Source organism: Myxocyprinus asiaticus, chromosome 9 (assembly GCF_019703515.2).
Source record: "Myxocyprinus asiaticus isolate MX2 ecotype Aquarium Trade chromosome 9, UBuf_Myxa_2, whole genome shotgun sequence".
NCBI classification, from domain to species: domain Eukaryota; kingdom Metazoa; phylum Chordata; class Actinopteri; order Cypriniformes; family Catostomidae; genus Myxocyprinus; species Myxocyprinus asiaticus.
Window position 1 is genome coordinate 25,525,848 of NC_059352.1, and position 22,194 is coordinate 25,548,041.

At 37.7% G+C, this 22,194-nt stretch overlaps 1 protein-coding gene across 2 annotated transcripts in view; it reads right to left on the bottom strand.

Annotated features, from left to right (window-relative positions):
* LOC127446329 (protein WWC3-like) overlaps window positions 1-22,194 on the bottom strand; it is a 76,260-nt gene that overhangs the window by 6,231 nt on the left and 47,835 nt on the right. Inside the window, exons 5-16 of one of the 2 annotated variants that reach the window (XM_051707153.1) lie at window positions 21,499-21,578; window positions 13,097-13,226; window positions 12,346-12,477; window positions 12,130-12,203; window positions 10,419-10,667; window positions 7,613-7,702; window positions 5,012-5,556; window positions 4,783-4,903; window positions 2,100-2,177; window positions 1,928-2,014; window positions 1,629-1,824; window positions 727-903 (exon numbers count right to left, since the gene is read on the bottom strand). In XM_051707153.1, the coding sequence (XP_051563113.1) occupies window positions 727-903; window positions 1,629-1,824; window positions 1,928-2,014; window positions 2,100-2,177; window positions 4,783-4,903; window positions 5,012-5,556; window positions 7,613-7,702; window positions 10,419-10,667; window positions 12,130-12,203; window positions 12,346-12,477; window positions 13,097-13,226; window positions 21,499-21,578 (1,959 nt within the window). Of the gene's footprint in view, window positions 1-726; window positions 904-1,628; window positions 1,825-1,927; window positions 2,015-2,099; window positions 2,181-4,782; window positions 4,904-5,011; window positions 5,557-7,612; window positions 7,703-10,418; window positions 10,668-12,129; window positions 12,204-12,345; window positions 12,478-13,096; window positions 13,227-21,498; window positions 21,579-22,194 lie in introns of both variants that reach the window. The other variant, XM_051707152.1, reaches the window with a different exon arrangement.

Below are 22,194 nucleotides of genomic sequence, written 5' to 3' on the forward strand. Positions count from 1 at the left end.
AGTAGTAAAGTTTTGCATTGTAACAAGTCTTTTTTTGTGATATTTTATACAAGCTTAGTCCAAACTAATTGCTGAATTTTTTTAATGCCTGGATAATATAACAGGCACAGTAATATTTATATATATATATATATATATAAAATAATGTACATTAAGACAAAACCCCAGATATATTTTATAAAATGAGGTATCAGCACATTACATAAATATTCTAAAAAAGAATGTTTACAGTTTCTATATAATTTTTTTTATTGCATATTTGAGAGTTTTTGTACTTGAGACAAGTAAAAGAGCACAGCACCAGTTTGCCAGTTGATTAGTGTCACTAACGTGCTTGGCAAAATTACAAAAAGTCACATTGGTCAATCAGTTTTCATCGCAATCCAAAAAACTGCTCTCTGTAAAAAAAAAAAAACTAAAAAAAACACTTCAGATTTACGTCGGAGGATTTGTCGGTCCCGGTGTGAATAGCACCATGGGAATCCATTATTCCTATTCAAAAGTTTGTTCAGAACGAACATTTGCACCGAATTTAGTCTTTGTGTGAATAGGCCTTAATGCTTGTAATGAGGCTTCTTTTTTAGATCAAATAGCTCAAATAATGGTAACAAAGTATTAGCAAGGGCAGTGAAAGTAATTACTAGTCATTAAAGAGAGAAATCTATTGACAGGTAATCTCCATCAATGCCCGAGCCAGAAGAAAAGCATTCAGTGTCGTGTTCTCACCTCAACCCTGTCTTGCCCTTCCTCTTTCTCCTCATCTTCATCCATGATGCGGCTGGGATGACTGAGTCTGCTGTGCTCGGGCCTGTGGTTCTCTGTGCTGTGGATCTGCACTCTGTGCCACTGGAAGATCATTTCTGTGCTGCCTGCACAGTCTGCCAGCGAGACCTGAGTATAGCCCTGAATGGCAAACAGCCATTGGTCAATTTAAAAAGATAATCTCAAAGACACAAGACTGAACACTATAACTAAGGCAGAAAACAAACTTTTTAACAAAAGTTTTCAATGTGTAATAAACAGTGAGGTCCAAATGTCCGAGACAACTACTGAAAATGCTTCTATTATACATTATTTTCTAATTTAATTCCAATTTTTTATTACAAATTGTATTATTAACAGAATGAGTCATTTTATTGAAGTTTACTGTAACTGAACAATTTACAAAATGTAAAATATTTCTTGGTATTTATGTAGAACTAATGTCCCTATTTTTCTTTAATGACAGCATGTATGTGACTCCGCAAGGTTGTGCAAAACTTGATGATTCATGTTATTCCAGCATAATTTAAGAATGTTCCAAAAACATCTTGTGTGATTCAATGAAAGTAAGCAAATCTGACCTTTTGTACAAAGGAGTTACTGTAACATGGTCAATGCCACAAATTTGTTCAGTGGCAGATTTGATTAATGACCAAGAAATAGTACAGAATCTTAAACATTTCTTCACTTTACTTTGCTTTATAAAAAAAAAAAAAAAAAAAATAATCAACTTTATTTTCAGGTTTCTAAAAAATGGGAATCGCTTATTTTATTTGGTCTAAGTCAAGACTTTTGGACTTGACAATATGTGATTCTGTTCTAACCTCACTAAGATATAAAGCATATGATGTGCCAAAGCGTCTTACCAGCAGCTCCTCCTGACTGAGGGGCCCTATGACACAGATGTTTAGCTGTAAGGCATGGGCCCCAGGGCCTCCAGCACTCAGGGGGATCCGGAAGCCCTCATTAAAGCTGAGCAGGGATTGAGGCTCCTGGGCCTTGCAGCAGTAGTAAGTGCAGGGCCGACTGGAGTCCACTGGGAGAACATGAACCTTCACAAATCTGAGACAGACAATCAAATCAAAGCTCCAGCCATTTCTGCAGGGCACATTACACTTATAGAGGAGGATAAGTGTGTTTATGAATGTATGATGGGATAACTTACACTTTGCATCCATCTCTTACAATGGGCTTGCTTAAATTTCTCATCTGAAGGACATGCAGCAGCAAAAACATTCCATTTGAATCAAATCTGCAAAAGAGTAGTCCAAAACAAATAAATGAAGCAATACTGTTAATTTATAATTCATAATTAGGATGGTGAGTGTGGTGCTTACAGTAGGCCAAGCTGAATCTGAACTGGCTCTAAAGCTGTGATGTCTTGAGCAAAATTGACTTCCTCCGATTCCTCTGTCCTACTGAAAAGAGACATTTATAAATACAGTAACTACAACATTTGCAGCAAATAATAACAGACTCTATGTAATTGTGGCCACACAACAGAAACTCTGCAGAAAGTGGATCAGGATTTAGGTAAAAAGATAAACAACACAATCTTCAAAACACATCCAAATTGTAAATGTATAGTAGCGGCTTGTGCCGTGATATACAGGTGACCATTGGCAATGTTCAGTAATCAAAGATAAAGCTCTATATTTTAGTGCCCCTGCTACGCGCAACAACCTCACACTGCATCTTATCCAATTTTCGTGGGCATGGGTGGTAGTGCTTGCTTGTGGCCGTTCTCACACACTGTGGGTTTATTGTATGCTAAATAAAGTGGTGCAAATCACAATTTGCTATTTTCCTGAGAAATAGGTCATTGCGCTAAAAAATCCAACAACCAGGTCTATTCTCTGTGCAAAGTCTAATCTCAGTTCCTGCACTTGCAGTTTGGGGGTTCAACCAGCAGAAAGAGCTATCGATCACTTTCAATACTAGCCAGGTAGATTTGTTTGCATGTCAGTAAATCAATATGATTCATTATACTAAAATTCTATATAATTTAACACAGCCTACATCCAATAAGTCAAGAAGAGCACCATATTTTCCATTTGTTTATTGGGAGCGTGTCACCGTCATAGAAATATTAGACTCACGTAGCTCTATAGCAGCTTCAGTTGGCCAAGAACTGCCCATTTAGACAGCAAAAGCCATCTAATTGACATGTTAAACCAATCACAGTCAGTTTTGTTACTATGGGGTGTTTAGGGGCAGGTTTATCGGAGATGTAACATACAACAATAAAGATGACATGGGGGAAGAATTTTTTATATAAATGGCACGCGAGTCTCCACGAGAGACTGCACAGAAAACACATGGTAAAATAGCAGAAAATGTGTAGAAAGCACAAGTACAGAACAGAAAACCTCATTATAGAGAATGTTTACAGACATAACTAAGCAAGCATAGCAGAAAATGCAATACTTTTAAAAGATTTGATGTCACTAGCAAACTTGGGCAAATTCTGTGATCATTTCGTCCTCAAAAGCGCTCATTGTATCAATGCGGAACGACCTGTGTGCGTCTACTCATGGAAGTTCCATCAAACCAGCCAATCAGATTTGCACAGATTTGAGTTGATCGAGAAAGTACACAAAACTTGTAAAAGCTATGTGCATCAGACAGTTAAAGAACTGACAGTGGGTGGTCCGTGGGCATGCCTTCTGCGGCTGAGACTATAAAAATATGCCTGACATTCAACAAGGACATAGTTATTGTGCAAAAGAACGTAAGACACAAATGGTTCATATATTTATTCTTCTAATGCATTGCATACAGCCCATTTACAAATACTTATGAATGGGCTGTCTTCATTTATATTAACATTTCTTGACAGGGAATAGAATATATAATAGGACGCAGATGGGGCAATAACCGGAGAAGAACCTCAGAATTAAATGGCACTTAACCAAACCCATCCACATGTTATTTCGCCAACCCCCTAACGCCAAAGACTTAATACAAAAATACAAAAACTTCATGGCCATGCCCAATGACTTTGTGTGTACAAGGTACCATTGTGATTACCTTGCAAAAAATTGACATGTTGGATCTATCCAAAACATAATGAGCTTCCTCACTGCCTCCTGCTGACTTCTGTGGCAGCATCATAGCTGGCATGGAATCTCACAAGTGACTGATTTGAAACACTCTACATAGGCAACAACTCTACGTGCCACACAAATAGCACTCTGCACAAGCAGCGAACGGGAGACTCGACTCGCCATTGATTTCAATACAGATGATGAGAGAGAAATGCTGAAATACTCTAATGAGCATAAATATACAAGGCGCACACACACATTTTGGGTAAAATAGTCATATTTAGTTTTAATATTTATTTTTTTTAAATGTTTTTTTATTTTTCCCCTTTTTCGCCCAATTTGGAATGCCCAATTCCCAGTGCGCTTTTTTTTAAGTCCTCGTGGTCGTGTAGTGATTCGCCTCAATCCGGGTGGCAGAGGACGAATCTCAGCTGCCTCCACGTCTGAGACCGTCAACCTGCACATCTTATCACTTGGCTTGTTGAGCGCGTTGCCACGGAGACATAGTGCGTGTGGAGGCTTCATGCCATCCACCGCGGCATCCGCGCTCAACTCACCACATTATAGCGACCACAAGGAGGTTACCCCATGTGACTCTACCCTCCCTAGCAACCGGGCCAATTTGGCTGCTTAGGAGACCTGGCTGGAGTCACTCAGCACGCCCTGGGATTCGAAAAAGCGAACTCCAGGGGTGGTAGCCAGCGTCTTTTAATATTTAGTTTTAATTGATACTTTTCAGCACTGATTGAATTACATGACAGTGCATTCTAAAATTGCCTTCTCTGCGAAGGATATATGATCTGCCTTTGCATTTAGCCAAAATGAGGTATCTTAAGGGGGAGCGTTACTAAGTTTTGCATAAGGTGCGCACCTATGTTGCCTTAAAATGATGCCAGAGGCAGCTTACTAGGTTTAGGAACAGAGCTGTCTTTTGTGTTTGGTTGTATATCTTTAGCAAAGAATATTTTCTAACCTTCTGCTCCAGGCTTCAAACACCCCACTGTCTGTTGCCAAAACATCTTCATTGACTCCTGCAGACACTCGTCTTGCCCTTCTGCTGGTTCTACTCGCACTCTTACAGCGCAGAGTCACTCCTATTATTGAGTCACATATACAAACACAATACAACACACTGAGATTAAGTACTTTTGCAATGGAAACAGTCAAAATTCCCATTGCAATCTCCATGAGACATTCATCACCTGTGGAGCTGTGTGTGCTCTGGAGCCCTCCATCTCGATGGCTCTTCCCCTCCAGTGCAGTGGCTGGGCCAACCATTTCCACTTCCCCAGGAAGAGTCGTCTGTTGTTGGGCTTGAGTCTGACACCGCAGCCCTTCCATCAGCAACCCCCTGCTGGCCACCTCCATGTACTCCTCAGTCATCTGGGCCAGAGGGCAGTCTTGGGGGGCCGAGTAGTAGGGGGTGTCCATGGGGGAACTGGGAGGCGAGAGAGAGGACAGCGAGGACCGAGAGGAGAGAGAGGTGAGAGACTGTGGTGTGTCGTGGGTGCGTTTTGGGCCAAAGGCTGAACCGTCTCTACAGGGGGTCTCCAAGGGGAGAAGGTATCGGAAAGAAGGATCTTGAACATCAGAGCTGCCCTCTGGACGCTCATACTGGGGTAGGCCGTAGATGTCGGTGAAGCTGACAGAGCTGAGAGAACCACGGCTGGAAGCTAAAGATCCACGACTGGAAGCTAAAGACCCACGGCTACTACTGGACGACACTGTCAAATTACTGGCTGATAGGCTGCACAAAGAGAAAAAGAGAAGTTTTCAGTTTCAGTTTGGGATGATGTGGTTGGACATCCTCTTTTAGTGTTTGTGCTTTTATTGTAAGATCATCTTGTGGGAGCAAGACATTTTTGATTTCCGAGTATACAGTGAAACCTTGTATATTCTAGATGTCAAAAGTAATGGTACTTCTGTACTAGTACCGTTAAGTTTATACAAAAATAAAATGCAACAATTCTTTTGCATGCTCATCATTATCCTTACAATTTACTCTTTATCCTTACTGTTTAAACATTGCCTTGTTAACATATTGGAAAAATTTATTTCATTCAACTAAACAATTTTTGGCATATGTACATATTTGGTATTATGTTGGTAATATCATTCAAACAACAGTATTGACAAGAAAAAGAGAAAACTATGCGCTGCACTTAATTTATTTCTTTGTTCTTTATTACTGACCGTTTACTTGAAAACTTGAAGCGATGTTTAATTAAAGGTGCTGCAAGTGATTTTTTTTTTTATGGAATGGCATGCAGAAAATGTTCCTTCTCCCTGAAAGATATCACAGAAATTTTGTCCTGAGATACATCGATCAGCCACAACATTAAAACCACCAGCCTTATATTGTGTAGGTCCCCCTCGTGCTGCCAAAACAGTGCTCACCCGCATCTCAGAAGAGCATTCGGAGATGATATTCTTCTCGCTACAATTGTACAGAGCAGTTTTCTGAGTTACCGTAGACTTTGTCAGTTCGAACCAGTCTGGCCATTCTCTGTTGACCTCTCTCATCAACAAGGCATTTCTGTCCACAGAACTGCCGCTCACTGGATGTTTTTTTTGTTTTTGGCACCATTCTGAGTAAATTCTAGAGACTGTTGTGCGTGAAAAACCCAGGAGATCAGCAGTTACAGATATACGCCCGTGGACACATTTTTTGATCAGCCAATCAGAAGACTTTGGTGTGCTTTCTGCCTATCAATCATTTTGCATATTCTCATAGTACAGTTGTTGAAGCTAATCATTCAGGTTTAATATCATATTCAGATTCATAATAGTTGTCAGCTGAGGGCGCTATTTTGCTACTGTTGTGTTTGACAACCATGAGAAGATGCACTCCTCTATTGTTCAGATGACGGTCTCAATGCTATCTTTGGAGGGCGGTGTTTTGGAAAGAGGGGGCGTGTCTAATTCAGCGGCTCAGTCTCGTGGAAGCTCCAGAATGGCTAAAATAGCTTACAGCACCTTTAAAGGAGAATTACTTGAGTCTATATCTAAAATTTAATTTGTTGAAATTTATACTCATATTTAACATATTAAAAGGGATAGTTCACACAAAAATAACATTTAACAAAAAATTAAAATATTAAAAATAACATGTGAGACTTTTTCTTCTGCTGAACGCAAACAAAGATTTATAGAAGATCTCAGCTCTGTAGATCCATACAATGCAAGTGAATGGTGGCCAGAACTTTGAAGGTCCAAAAAGCATATAAAAGGTAGCATAAAAGTAATCCATATGACTAGATGAGAAATATATTTTTGTACATTTTTACAAAACATTCTACTCCCTGCCAAGTAGGCAGTGATATGCAAAAAAAATCTGAATTGTCAAAAACAAAAGAAGAAGAATGTGAAAGTGAAAGTTTAAGTGGAGATTTATAGTAAAAAAGCACTTAAATATTTATCTGTTTCACACCCACATTTATCATATTGCTTTTGAAGATATGGATTTAAACACTGGAGTCATATGGTTTACTTTTATGCTGCCTTTATATTCTTTTTGGACCATCAGAGTTCTGGCCACTATTCACTTGTATTGTATGGACCTACAGAGTAGAGATATTTTTCTAAAAATGGCATGAGGGTGTAAATGATGAGAAAATTTTCATTTTTGGGTGAACTATCTCTTTAAAACTGGAGTGTGTTAAATAGCATACATATTTTTTGTTGTAGTATGGAAATTGGTTTTGAGAATCCCTAGTGTTTAATATAAGTTTTTAGTGTTCAAGCAGTGTGTGTGTGTGTGTGTGTGTGTGTGTGTGTGTGTGTGTGTGTGTGTGTGTGTATACCTCTTCAACTGTGAGTGTAGATAGGTGGTGATACGGGTGGCCTCCTCTAGTTGTCTCATAAGTACATTCCTCTTCTCCTGCTGTAATATCCTACACAACAAATTCAAACATAATGTTACAAATGTTACAGATTTGCTACATTACATTTCAGTCAATTTTGTCTAACTATATCTCACAGAATCACAATAACACAATTTCCTAGATGTCAGAACACAAATGTGATTCTAATTGTTCTACAATTTATTTAACTGTTTATCACACACAACTGTAAATTTTTTGGTGCTGATGCCAGCAAATTGATGTCTGCAGATGCGTTGTGGAATTTATGCTCTTTTATGTCAATGAATCTTTAGCATCAAGTGAAAACTGGTTATCTACCATTTTATGGCTCCTAATGACACATTTCAATGACTCCAGTCTTAAAGGCAAAAAATACAGTTGTTCTCAAACGTTTGCATACTCTGGCAGAAATTGTGAAATTTTGGCATTGATTTTGAAAATAGGACTGATCATGCAAAAGATTTAAGGATAGTGATCATATGAAGCCATTTATTATCACATAGTTGTTTGGCTCCTTTTTTAAACATAATGGTAACAGAAATCACCCACATGGCCCTGATCAAAAGTTTACATACCCTTGAATGTTTGGCCTTGTTGCAGACACACAAGGTGACACACACAGGTTTAAATGGCAATTAAAGGTTAATTTCCCACACCTGTGGCTTTCTAAATTGCAATTAGTGTCTGTGTATAAATAGTCAATGAGTTTGTTAGCTCTCACGTGGATGCACTGAGCAGGCTAGATACTGAGCCATGGGGAGCAGAAAAGAACCTGCGTAACAAGGTAATGGAACTTTATAAAGAAGAAAAAGGATATAAAAAGATATCCAAAGCCTTGAAAATGACTTATTAAGAAGTGGAAAATTCGGGGACCTCTTGATACCAAGACAAGGTCAGGTAGACCAAGAAAGATTTCAGCCACAACTGCCAGAAGAACTGTTCGGGATACAAAGAAAAACCCACAGGTAACCTCAGGAGAAATACAGACTGCTCTGGAAAAAGACGGTGTGGTTGTTTCAAGGAGCACAATATGACGATACCTGAACAAAAATGAGCTGCATGGTCGAGTTGCCAGAAAGAAGCCAATGCCACAAAAAAGCCCGGTTACAATATGCCCAACAACACCTTGACACGCCTCACAGCTTTTGGCACACTGGAATTTGGAGTGACGAGACCAAAATAGAGCTTTATGGTCACAACCATAAGCGCTATGTTTGGAGAAGGGTCAACAAGTATTGTGCTCCTTGAAACAACCACACCATCTTTTTCCAGATCAGCCTGTATTTCTCCTGAGGTTACCTGTGGGTTTTTCTTTGTATCCTGAACAATTTTTCTGGCAGTTGTGACTGAATTCTTTCTTGGTCTACCTGACCTTGGCTTGGTATCAATAGATCCCTGAATTTTCCACTTCTTAATAAGTGACTGAACAGTACTGACTGGCATTTTCAAGGCTTTGGATATCTTTTTATATCCTTTTCCTTCTTTATAAAGTTCCATTACCTTGTTACACAGGTCTTTTGACAGTTCTTTTCTGCTCCCCATGGCTCAGTATCTAGCCTGCTTAGTGCATTCATGTGAGAGCTAACAAACTCATTGTCTATTTATAAACAGACACTAATTGCAATTTAAAAAGCCACAGGTGTGGGAAATTAAACTTTAATTGCCATTTAAACCTGTATGTGTCACCTTGTGTGTCTGTAACAAGGCCAAACATTCAAGGGTATGTAAACTTTTGATCAGGGCCATTTGGGTGATTTCTGTTACCATTATGATTTAAAAAGGAGCCAAACAACTATGTGATAATAAATGGCTTTATATGATCACTATCCTTAAATAAAAGAATTTTTTGCATGATCAGTCTTATTTTCAAAATCAATGCCAAAAATTCACAATTTCTGCCAGGGTATGCAAACTTTTCAGCACAACTGTACATTAAAAACATGCAGGTGGGATTTGGAAGCTGATATGTATACTGACATAATTACAAAAAAAAGAAAAAAGGAGACCTATATGTCTCAGCTGAGGTCTCAGATATAGGGCACTCATAATGAGCAGCTCAGAACTAGCACAAGCACATCTGCCTTGTTCAATAGGGAAATGAGGGCACCCTTATTTACTTCTGCGGGCATCTACAAAACATTTACAAAACTATTTTGTTTGCAAGATTTTCTGATTAAAAGTACATAATTCTACCACCATGTTTTGGATAGAAGTATTCAGGACTTTTCTTTATTGCCATGATAATGCAACTTTTATTTTTCGCATCGTGGTAACCAGGTATACTATTGTATGTTGCCTTGCCATGTAGCCCTTCAAAATCCCTTAGATTTCAATTAAAAGTGCAACAATGCATTAGATGTGGTTCTGTGCAAGGACACTGACACATGCTTTTCACTGACATCACATTAAGGGGCAAAGGGGCATTTTTCACAAAGGGGCCAATTTCACTACTGTAGCATTTCATTTAAGTCCATTTTAATGTACCATAATTATATCACAACTTATGATAAGCTAACCTCATGAAATAAGTAACAACACCCCCAACAATTTTCAGAATACTGAATAGGTCTTGAGGTGGAAATGTGGGTGGTGATATGTTAATGACGATTTATAAATTACCCATTTTACATAAACTGGGATAGGGTGCATTGTGTCCAAGATATGACCCTATAACATCCACATAATCACTCTAGTCTATAGATGTGATTGTGCAATAAGTAATACAGCTCTAAGTGTAAATGCAGACCTCTGATTGGCTCCCTGACTCTGGATGCTCTGGGCTTTCTGCACCTCCTCCTCCAGTCTATGTTTCTCCTCCTGCAGCTGGAGCAGAGTGTCTGGGGAGTGCTGCTGCTGGCTGAGCAGAGTGATCTCCTGAAGCAGTGCCTCCTTCTCCCGCAGGAGCTGCAGAAAGTCCAAGTCCCTGTCAGCTTCTGCACGCCCAGACCAGCTCTCACTGTCCAACTGAGCCAACTGATGTTGAATACTGGACATCCTGGTAAAGAGAGACAAGAAGGGCTTATCTTAACAAAGACATTCAGGGTCCAAAAAAATGTACGTTAAATTTGGCATTGGTGAGTAACATGTTTCCCACACTTTTTGACCAATTAATTTTCATGACCTTTGCAGTCATTTGCCATAAAACATGAAAGCAAAGACAGACAGAGCAGCTTTGTGTTTTAGGTGAAATATTAGTGTTTATGTGTTTTTGTAGTCCAGACATCTTGACTCAGTCAGAGAGCATGCAAGTTTCCACAGGTTTCTCCTCCCTCTCTCTCTTCCTCTCTCTCTCTCTAACTCTGATGTCATTGCACTTTGTGGCTAGCTCTGTCACCATGGAAACATGCATCTTGTAAAAGGTCTGCATGGAGCCACTGTTATAATGCAGGAGTCAACTGCTACAACAGCAATCGCTCATAAAATACAGAGGAGTTTCCAAATGTAATGTAGGCCACATCAATCCACCACTCTACTTTTCTAAGTTATTAAATCTACAGTAAAATAGTAGCGATATTATTACATGGCAAATCCAGCCATGAGTGAGATTCTCTTAAAGCCACATGACCACCAAACTTTTAGGAAGCACAGCAGGGCTGAATGGAAATTTCACATGGTCAACTTCCATTGTCAAAATATCCTTGAAATCACATAGTTCAAATATCAGTAGATTTAATAAATTATACTTAGCTTTCTCATGATAAGAAGTAATCAATAAAATCATTATTAGAAAAAACTTGCTAAGGCAAGCATCACTATTATTATTGCTTATACTTATTTGTATATTTCTTGAAAATATGGCATGTTTATTGAAGAGAGGTTCTATTGATGAAAATGTGTGGGGGGGAAAAAATCCCATTGACCTGAACTGAAAAGAAGCCTCACACATATATAGTGAACCAGTACAGAATAGTCTTGGGGTTGTCTTTTTTTTTTTTTTACTTGGGCCAGTACCCAACCACCTAACAACCACCCAGAACACCCTAGTATGGTGCTGGTAAGTTTTGTACCAGCAAGCAACACTTAACATTCCTTCCATTCCTATTGCTATATTACAGTCAGGGATAGTTTACCCAAAAATGAAAATTCTCTCATTATTTACTCAGATGTGAATGACTTTCTTCTGCAGATGGTAAAAATAGCTTTAAATAATAACATTTTTCTCACCCACACCTATCATATCACTTCTAAAGACATGGATTTTACCACTGGAGCAGTATGGGTTACTTTTATGCTTCCTTTGTCTTATTTTTGCATCTTCAAAGTTCTGGCCAACATTCACTTGCATTGTAAGGACCTACAGATCTGAGATATTCTTCTAAAAATCTTTTGTGTTTTGCAAAAGAAAGTCATACACATCTGGGATGGCATGGGGGTGAGTAAATGATGAGAGAATTGTAATTTTTGGGTGAACTATCCCTTTAGTAAGGATGCAATTTAATTTTTGTAAATGCACTTACTTTTTCTTAGCCTCTTCATACTGCCAACTGAGTTTGACTCTGTCTGCTAACATTGATGGCTCCTGGGTGCCAAACTGTATAAGAGAAATTATCATCATACATTTTTGAGCATAGACGAAGATTTATCTCTGTGATGACACGAAGGAAAATAATGTAAACTTCAGTGGTGGAATTACACAGAATTTGCTTATAGGTCACAGAAAAATGCTGGCAAACCTCTCCCATCAAATCAGTCTGACAACCAGTATCTGTGTATTGTTGCACACTACAGGAGTCACCCAGGGTTTCTGCACTGTTGGCCACCTCATTAATGGAGTTACAGAAGTTCAACGTCAACTTGGCCAGACTCTGTGGTCAATGCACAACATAAGAAAAAAAAACAACAACAAATTAACAAAGTCATCTTCATAACAAAAGCAGTTCTCCTTTATGTTTACTTATTACCACAAGATGGCAGCACCTCACAAAGTAAAAGACATTTGAAGGGAAGTTGAAGGTGTTGAAATGACAAATATAATAAAGGGACACACACAATCGAAATAAGGATTACCATTGTTCTTTCAAAATAAGAGTTTAATTTACAGTGTAGACATAAATGTTCACAATGCAAATCTATTTGTCTATTCATAAAATATGACCACCCAATTTTAAATATCAGTGCCTATTCAGTATGTATAGGCATATTCAGAAATACACCAGTATTTAGATATAGAAGTCTTGTAGGTACAGTAGCAAAAAAAAAAAAAAAAAAGCCTGTTAAATTCTAAAGGTCAAAGCGAGGTGTAAAATGGTCATATAAAACTAAATTATGACCGTTTTTAGTACATTCCCAGGTAAGAAATGAGCAAAAGCACTAAATATTTAATATGTAAAGTTACCGACCCAATACAAAACTACAGTGTCTCTTTAAATAATTTTTTTTTTTTTAAATGAAAACAACAAAGACGATGATCTGGGCAAAGCTGACCTGGATGAGGTCCTGCCTCTCCTTCTCGCCTGTGCTGATGGCCTTCTTAATGCTGCGGAGCTCACTGAAGATTGCCTGGGCTTCATCTAATTTATAGTTGGTCTGACTGCTGGACATCTTTCGGTCAATTCTGCTCAACACAACACACACAACACAAGGATAAATCATCAGCCATGAACACTGGTGTTATTTTGCTGACACTGATTGTTATTGGGGTATCAAGAATAGAATGGAATAGAACAGAACAGAAAATACAAACATACAGGTTTCTTTCTCACAAACAGAGAGACGTAATATATTAGGGAAAGTCTAGTACATCATATTATGTACTAAAAATAGGTCATATTTCCCTTTGACTCCCTCTTAAATATTATGTGGTGCTGTAGATGCACCACAGATAAACCTTAATGTAGACTGAATTGACTAAAAAACAAGTTTTGCAAAGAAATTGTGTTCCACTCAACATTCGTCATGGCCATGAACCAACAGTTCCTGCATGTGTATGTTTACAAACATCTAAATATAGTTTAAAGAATCTTTCCCAACCCATGTCGCTTAACTAATTATAATGAATTTCACTAGCAATGACATCAGGGCTTATTTATACCAAACAGGGTGTTACTCCACCAGAGCTATGTCAACATCACCGCTCCACGCAGAGCAGCTAACAAACCACCATTTGATTCATACTATATTGTTTGAAAACGTTAAAAAAAGGAAATATTCCAATTCCTCAGTCTCACTATTGCATTTGAAGGGAAACTGTGAGAGATGGCAGTTGTAGATGTGAGCTTAGATTAATTTAAACTTGCCTTGCTGACCTGGCTTTCAGACTGGTTAACCATTTAGCCATGTTGAAATAATGCCGTTTTAACTTAAACCAGCTTCTGGTCTCAAAGGCATAATAATTAGGCGAGTGAAACCGGAGAGCTCCACACTAAAACCCTCCCGTCGGGGAATGTCTGCCTTCTAAAGCACCAAAGGACTGTGGGATATATATCCTCCAGAGTGTAATGCCTGAAATGTTAGGCATAGACACAGGATGCCATTCTAGAAACAGAAACATGCAGACCTACTACTTAAAACTGTAAAAATGTCTTTAAATGCCTCTGGTTGGCCTAACCTACATCAATATGCACAGCAAATCAATGTACAATGACTCTTTTATCAATACTATTGACAGTACATATATATATATATATATATATATATATATATATATATATATATATATATATATATATATATATATATATATATATATACACACACACACACACACACACACACATATATACACATACATATATATATACATATATATGTATGTATATATATATATATATATATATATATGTGTGTGTGTGTGTGTGTGTGTGTGTGTGTGTGTGTGTGTGTGTGTGTGTATATATATATATATATATATATATATATATATAAAAAGCAAAGTAAGTGAATTCCGAAACATTCTGCCAACATCTCCTTTTGTGTTCCATGGATGAAAAAAAAAAGCAATACGTGTTTGGAAAAATATGGGGGTGTAAAAATGATAACGGAATTTTTATTTCTGGGTAACCTGTCCCTTTCAGGTATTCACTATAAAAAAAGGTAATGAGATGAACTGTGATTATTACTTCAACTTTTTGACAGCCCTAATAATTTAAGTCATAATTTATGTATTATACATTTAACAAAGTAAAATCAAAATCTGGTGTATATTAATATACTACTGCATTGAATATAGCAAAACTGTAATAATGTTAAGCTTTTATACAAATGATAATTGTCATGACAATAGAACACATGAAATATATATTACTGAGTTGTAGACATAGAGAGAGGGGCCATGCAATGCATGTCATTTATATTTAGGGCTGAAACGATTAGTTGATGGTGTTGACAACGTCGACAATAAAAAATTGTCTACAACATTTTTTTTTGTTGAATAGTTGTTTGATCTCATTTAACGTAACATGAGATCACATTAAACTCTAAGGATGACGTGCGAGAGCAGCACTGCAGTTCGTGCCTGACTGAGGAGAGGAAGAATTACACAGCTCACAGTCCAGATGCACTCTAAACTTTCCAAACAGCTTCAGGTGATGCAGATGCAAAGTATGAGGGAATTATAATGCAAAAAGACAAAATAAGTAAATACAGAAGCACTCAATAAGTGGAGCTGGAGCTGCCGCTCTGCTGAAGCAAAACTTGCATGTCGAGCATCTTTAAAGGAAACACCCCGGCGTTACATCTTTAATGCAGTTATATTTAATGCGTTATAGCTTTATTAAAGTTCAAATAATACAGAAGCAGATCAAGTAAATAGCTAAAAACTCCAAAACTGGCATTTCTCTGTGCGGTCAGCGCCTCCTCTATGAGTTGCGTGAAGTGTCCCGATCTAACTTTTTGAATCATAATAAATGTGTCACTGTGCATTTCTTATAGTGAAGAAAATTGGCAATACGCAGCTACATTAATAAGAGAGAGCTTGTTTTTTTGGGAGTTAAAGATGGATTGAAGTGAACAGAAAGGTGAGAGAGGGTAGTCTTCACCCCATTATACACTGCAACAAAATACGTTTATGATTTGTTTTTGTTTTGGCTTGTTTTCCAATATAAATAACTAAAACTCCTTTAAAACAGCGTACATTTTCTTTAGCAGCTATACTGCAGAAGAAAAAATTGTTATCTGACAATTTTGAATATAATATTAAAAATACAAATATTTTAAAATATCTAAAAATCCAATAAAAAATAAAGATAGAGAAGCAGCATATAAGATATTTAGACTTGCTTTTAGAGAATAGATCTTGAATACAAGTATATTTTGTCTTTACTGCATTCGCAGAAGTATAACCAAGTGAAAAAATACACATATACAAAATACACTTATATTTAAGATACATTATCTGAAAGCAATTCTTAATATCGTATATGATGCTTCAAGTAAATGTATCTTGTTTTAAAGAATTTTAGACAATTTTAAATGGAAAACAAGACAAAAACCCTCGATAACAATACGATTTTTTGCAGTGAATTTCTTTACTGAATTAAAAAGTATTTTTTTCTCTTTGATTCAGTGAGTCATTTAGAGGTATTTTTAAAAGATGATTTTGTCCTCTTTATTGTTAGTAAGCATGTTTAATACAACCATTTAAGTCGGGGACAAGCTGAATAATCGCCGAACAGTTGAATAATCGTCAAAATAATCGTTAGATTAATCGATTATCAAAATAATCGTTAGTTGCAGCCCTATTTACTTTAGAATATCTCTACCATGGTGCCTGAGATCTCGCCATAGGCCACTTCCTGCACGCCACCCTCCTCCAACTGCAGGTACTGTCAGCTTGTCTACCCTGCCTCTTCCTCTCCTCCTCTCCACACAAGCAGGGCTTTGTTTCCCCCCCTTCACACCTCCAACCTCAACCTTTCATAGCCCAGCCTGACCAAGACCCGAGCCTGCCAGGCTACTACGGATGTCTACCCACCCCACCTAACACCCAGTACTTTAGTGCACGATTGGCTGGTGAGACTGAACAGATATGGTGGCTGCTGGTTTTTAAAACAAGAAACTAGCAGAGAGAGGAAAAAAGCCAAAATGAGAGGGAATAAGTGAGAGAGAAAGTATGAGAGAGAAGCTCATAGATACTGCAGTTAAAAGTCTGATCGGTCAAGACAGTTTTACAGTGGAATACCATACACTGAGGTTAATTAAATGTACAATGTTCAGAATGAGATTACAAACTCTGCATAACGACTTTAGCCCATGATCCTTTTACTCACTGCTATTTCAACCTACAACCCATATGCCTTCATTACCTGGGAAAAAAAATTACCTTTGTGGTATTCCAATATGATTAACCAACCCTCGCCCAAGCATGAATACTGATAATATACTTTTTTTCTTCCTCCTTAAAAGTTTTTTTTTTTTTTTTTGGATTTTCTCCCCTTTTTTCCCCAATAGATCCTTGTGGTGGCGTAGTGACTTGCCTCAATCCAGGTGGTGGAGGACGAATCTCAGTTGCCTAATCGTCTGAGACAGTCAATCCGTGAATCTTATCATGTGCCTTGCGGAGACGTAGCGTGTGTGGAGGCTCGCGCTATTCTCCATGACATCCACGTACAACTCACCACGCACCTCACCGAGAGCCAGAACAACATTATAGTGACCACGATGAGGTTAACCCAACGTGACTCTACCCATCCTAGCAACTGGGCCAACTGGTTGCTTATGCTGCCTGACTGGAGTCACTCAGCACGCCCTGGATTCGAACTTGCGACTCCAGGTGTGGTAGTCAGCGACTTTACTTGCTGAGCTACCAGGCCCCCCCTTAAAAGTGTTTTTAGGAAGACATTGGTTATAAAGGTCATGATGTTAATTCATATTTTGTTTTGGGGAGAATTTTGCAACAATGTTGCGCAATTACAACTATAGGGTTTCAAGGTTACGAAATTTCACCACTGTGTTCCTACAAAAATTGTTTGGTACATTTCAGAGTGTGTGCCATCCGATGTTGGGTGTAATCCATTTACAAAGTAATTAGTTACTGTAAAACTTTTTAAGTAAAAAAAAGTAGTGTAATGCATTACATTTAAATATCTTGTAATTAGATTACAGTTACTCACTTTCAATTAATTTAATTACTTTTAAGTACATTATAGGGTTATGCTTATTTCTAATATATTAAGTAGAATACATGAATTATGGCCCCGTAACGAGTCATTATTATGGGAGGTGCTGAGCATATAGGTTGAAACATACTCTGTGCAAGTACATGAATGCAGATATATGCAAGCGCTTGGCCATCGCATTGTCAACGCACCATCCAGTTGAACATGCTTAAAGTGTGTTCTTGCATTATCGTGGCGGGAACAAATCTCAGTACTCAAGAAGGTGTTAGAGTTAACTTCAAAAGCCATTAAACTGAATGTGTTATTATTCTGGTAAACTGCTATAAATATATTGACTTTAACTTACGTGCTCAGCAATATTATCTGTTGCTCTGCCATGACAGTAGTTGAGCTGAAAGAGAAAACTCACCACAGAAGTGGACAGTTCACAATAAACTCGCTATATTGCCCATTGTGGCAACATTCAGAGTTAGGAATTGCGGTCTGACACATTTCAGAACGCAACGACACATGAAATCGAGCTTGCGTAACAAGATGTATCTGCATTCACGTACTTGTGTAGAGTATGTTTCATTTTCTTAGAGCGCTGAGTAAAGAGTAAAGAGTTAATCATGCTATTCTGGGAGCACGTAGAGTTGTGTTCTATCTAAGAGATAAGGGCCCTCACTGGGATGCAGGAAGAGGGAGGAATTTACTGCCAGATATATCTGCTTTCAAGCACTTTTTGCCCCCTCCTAGTCTCTTCCCATCCTTCCCTCTCTCTCACTATACTCCAGTCTCTCACTCTTTTCTGCTTATTGAGCTCTTCCTGCCTTGGCAACCCATAGTCAACTGGTGCATCCTCTTCCTGAGGTGGAGTCTCCTTTCCCAGACACACACACAAAGATGGAATTTGTGTAAAATCCCTGCACCCACACCCAGATCACTCTAAAAAAAACAACTGATGAAATCAATGAAAAATGTTTCACAAACACTAAAGAAAAGCCGACATATAGCAATCCCAACTGCTCATGTCCATTCATTCTACTGTATTTTAGTCTAGCCTAGCATTTAGTATAGTTTAGAATTGAAAACAGTATGAGAACAACGCAAACAAGACCTCAGTGTTTAGCCAGACTTTAATTTGGAAGCAGGTTTTTAATTTGGGATTTTTGGAGTTTGGTATCTGGTAACTGTTCGGTTTGCTGCTCCACTGAACTGAATAATAGTGAAATTAGGGCTGAAATTAGCTCTGAATGCACTAGCTAGCTGTGCTAACTATAAAGACCACTTTGTATCTTAGCATAGAACTCTTATTCTACCTTTGAAAAAAAAATATCACAATGCTTGCAAGGTCTTGATATTCCTCAAATGTTCTGGTTAGGGGCTGTTCTAAATCCCTAACCTAACATATTAAACCTTGCAATAAATTCCACTTAGCCATTTAAAGGGATATTTCACCCGAAAATGAAAATTCTCTCATCATTTACTCACCCTCATGCGATTCCAGATGTGTATGCCTTTCTTCTGCTGAACACAAATTAAGATTTTTTGAAGAATATTTCAGCACTGTAGGTCCTCACAATTCAAGTTAATGGGCACCAAAACTGTGAAGCTCCAAAAAGCAAATAAAGGCAGCATAAAAGTAATCCACATGACTCCAGTGGTTAAATCCATGTCTTCAGAAGCGATATGATAGGTGTGGGTGAGAAACAGATCATTATTTAACTCCTTTTTTACTATAATTCTCCTCCCTGCCCAGTAGGTGGCGAAATGCATGATGAATGCAAATCGCCAAAAACAAAAGAAAAAGAATGTGAAAGCGGAGACTGATAGTAAAAAAGGAATTAAATATTGATCTATTTCTCACCCACACATATAATATCACTTCTGAAGATATGGATTTAACCACTGGAGTCTTATGGATTACTTTTATGCTGCCTTTATGCATTAGGAGTTAAAAAATGTTGGCACCCATTTACTTGGGTAACCATTTTTGTTTCTAAAAATCTTTGTGTTCAGCAGAAGAAATAAAGTCATACACATCTGGGATGTTGTTGACTAACAACAAAGGGAGACTGATCTAATTTTTGTCATAACTGAATTGAGCAAATAAAGAGTGACATCATAGGCTGTGTCTCATTTGATATGCAATCACTGACCCTATCCAAGAAGCAAAGTTTGAGGATACTTGGACTTTTTTTCAGTTAAAAGACAGCTTGCATTGACAGAGAAAAACCTACAAAATCAGAGATGCATATAAACAGGGATAAACACAAATTGAGACAAACAGAAACATGCACAAACAGGAAACATACGGCAAAGCAGGAAAATAAACTAATGATGGTTTTTGATAGGATGGGGTGTGGTGATGAATCACAAAAAAAGAAATGGGGGCAGACAGAAATAAAGAGTCAATGAGATTTTTTTCACTGGATTTCTACATTTTCTGAAGGAAATGTGAGTAGGGTACAATGGGGCTAAAGGCCCCCCGGGGCAAAAAGCACATTTGATTTGATTTTCTCCCAAAACACTAAACAGCAACTACAGTACTCTCCTTAACACCTGTTTCCTCAACACTTGTTTGTCACTATACACAGCAAAACATTCCTGATCCATGATATAATTGCTTGCAATGTTTAAAGTTTGATTTTGAGGCAATTTGATCTAATTTTTATTTATTTTTTAAATATTGCACATTTATATAGCTAATGAGAATCCTGAAACTATCACATTTATTTTGAGACAAAATAATGATTTATCATTTTCAGTTTTGTTCAAGGTGATTTAATCAAAAGTTTTTTATTAACTGTCCAATAAGTGAAAGGATAGTGTTTGGGGTAAACAGCCCCCATGTTGCAGGCTCTAAAGCCAAATGTTATTGAAATCAATAGAAAATGGTTAACAATTTTCTGAAGTGGTTATTTTGAATAAGCAATATCTTAATTTGTTACTCAAAAAAGCATCTTGCAGTCTCAAAAGTATTTGGCTAAGTTGACAAAGTTTGCCTTATAACTATTGTCCCTATATTTCCATGATATCACTATAACCCCCATTAGGCATTTTACCCCAAATGTGGGGCTCGCCACCTTTTATTAAAAAATTTAAATTAAAGCAACCTTCCGTTATAAAAAATGTTCATGCTAATTATGTTGCTCCATTAATATTCAATAAAAAGAAATGTATTTTTTCAATCTTGATACACTTTGTGAACAGAAAAAAAAAACTGACCTGTTCTCTTCTTGCCATCTCACTGCTAACCACTACTGGGTGGGCTAAGGAAGTGATTGAAGGTAAAGTATGTGTTTATGTATTATTGTTGAGGCGGTCATATGCAAATGTCTACCTCAGTGTGACATCACAATGTGGAGGATGTAGAGAACCAGGAGTTTTGCAACAAATGCTCTTTTTGCAGTGAGGAGGAACTTTTGAGTTTTGAAACTTACAGTATGTTTTTACAGTTCACTGACCTCTTATACGTCAAAAGATCAAAGAAAATTTTATTCCTTATGTCATGACCCCTTTAAGGTGTGCCTTTAGCCCCGTTGTACCCTACTTGACTGTGCAAAACTCATAAGCACAATGCAAGGGTGTTGTGGGTGGTTAAAGAAACGCTTTTATGAAGTTGCTAAGGTGTTCTGAGGGATTTTTTAAGTGCATTGCTATGAAGTTGCAAGGCTATTCTGGTTGGTTGTCAGGTTATTGCAAAACAGCCCACCCCCAAGCCTCTATGATATTCTGGTACCTAAATAAGGATCGAGCCCTATGCGTATGTGTATGAGGAAGACTCACTCCTGTAGGGTCTCCACTCCCATTTCCTTGTACTGCAGCTCCTGTCTCATCTGAGCCAGCTCCTGTTTGAGTCTGGAGAGCTGTGGACACAAGAGCCACTTGGTCAACACATATAAAAAATACACAGTGGGATTCCCTCAGAGCAATCACTGCAAAAAACTGTTGAGTCATCAGCAGAGAGACAAGTCTAATGCTTCCCGATCCGTCCAACACACTCACTCACCCAGACGGGAACTTAAAAAGACCTCGAACACACACACAGACACAGACACTGCCCTCCCTAAACCACAACTAAGGAATGTAGGGTCATTCAATATAAAAGCAAAAAAAAAAAACAAAAAAAACAGATATGAACACCCATACTGCAGTAATCCTCACACAAACATTAACAGTTGATAATAGGGCCCATTAGACAAAATATAACATTATGTGATGTGCTCAATCAAAATGAATCAGAAGTCGCAATGAGCTATTTTTTGAAAAACTTGGGTTACTTGCTGTTATTTTTCCATGGAACTCCAAAGGAGTATCTTTGTGCAACTTTTTCCATACAATTACAGTTCATAGTGATCATGAAGTTCAAGCTCACATAAATAAACTTTTGTTTTTTAAATGATAAAATAAATAAATAAATAAATAAATAAAAACACCATAAAAGGTCCATGAAGATCCAGATTTCATTCTTCACTCCACATA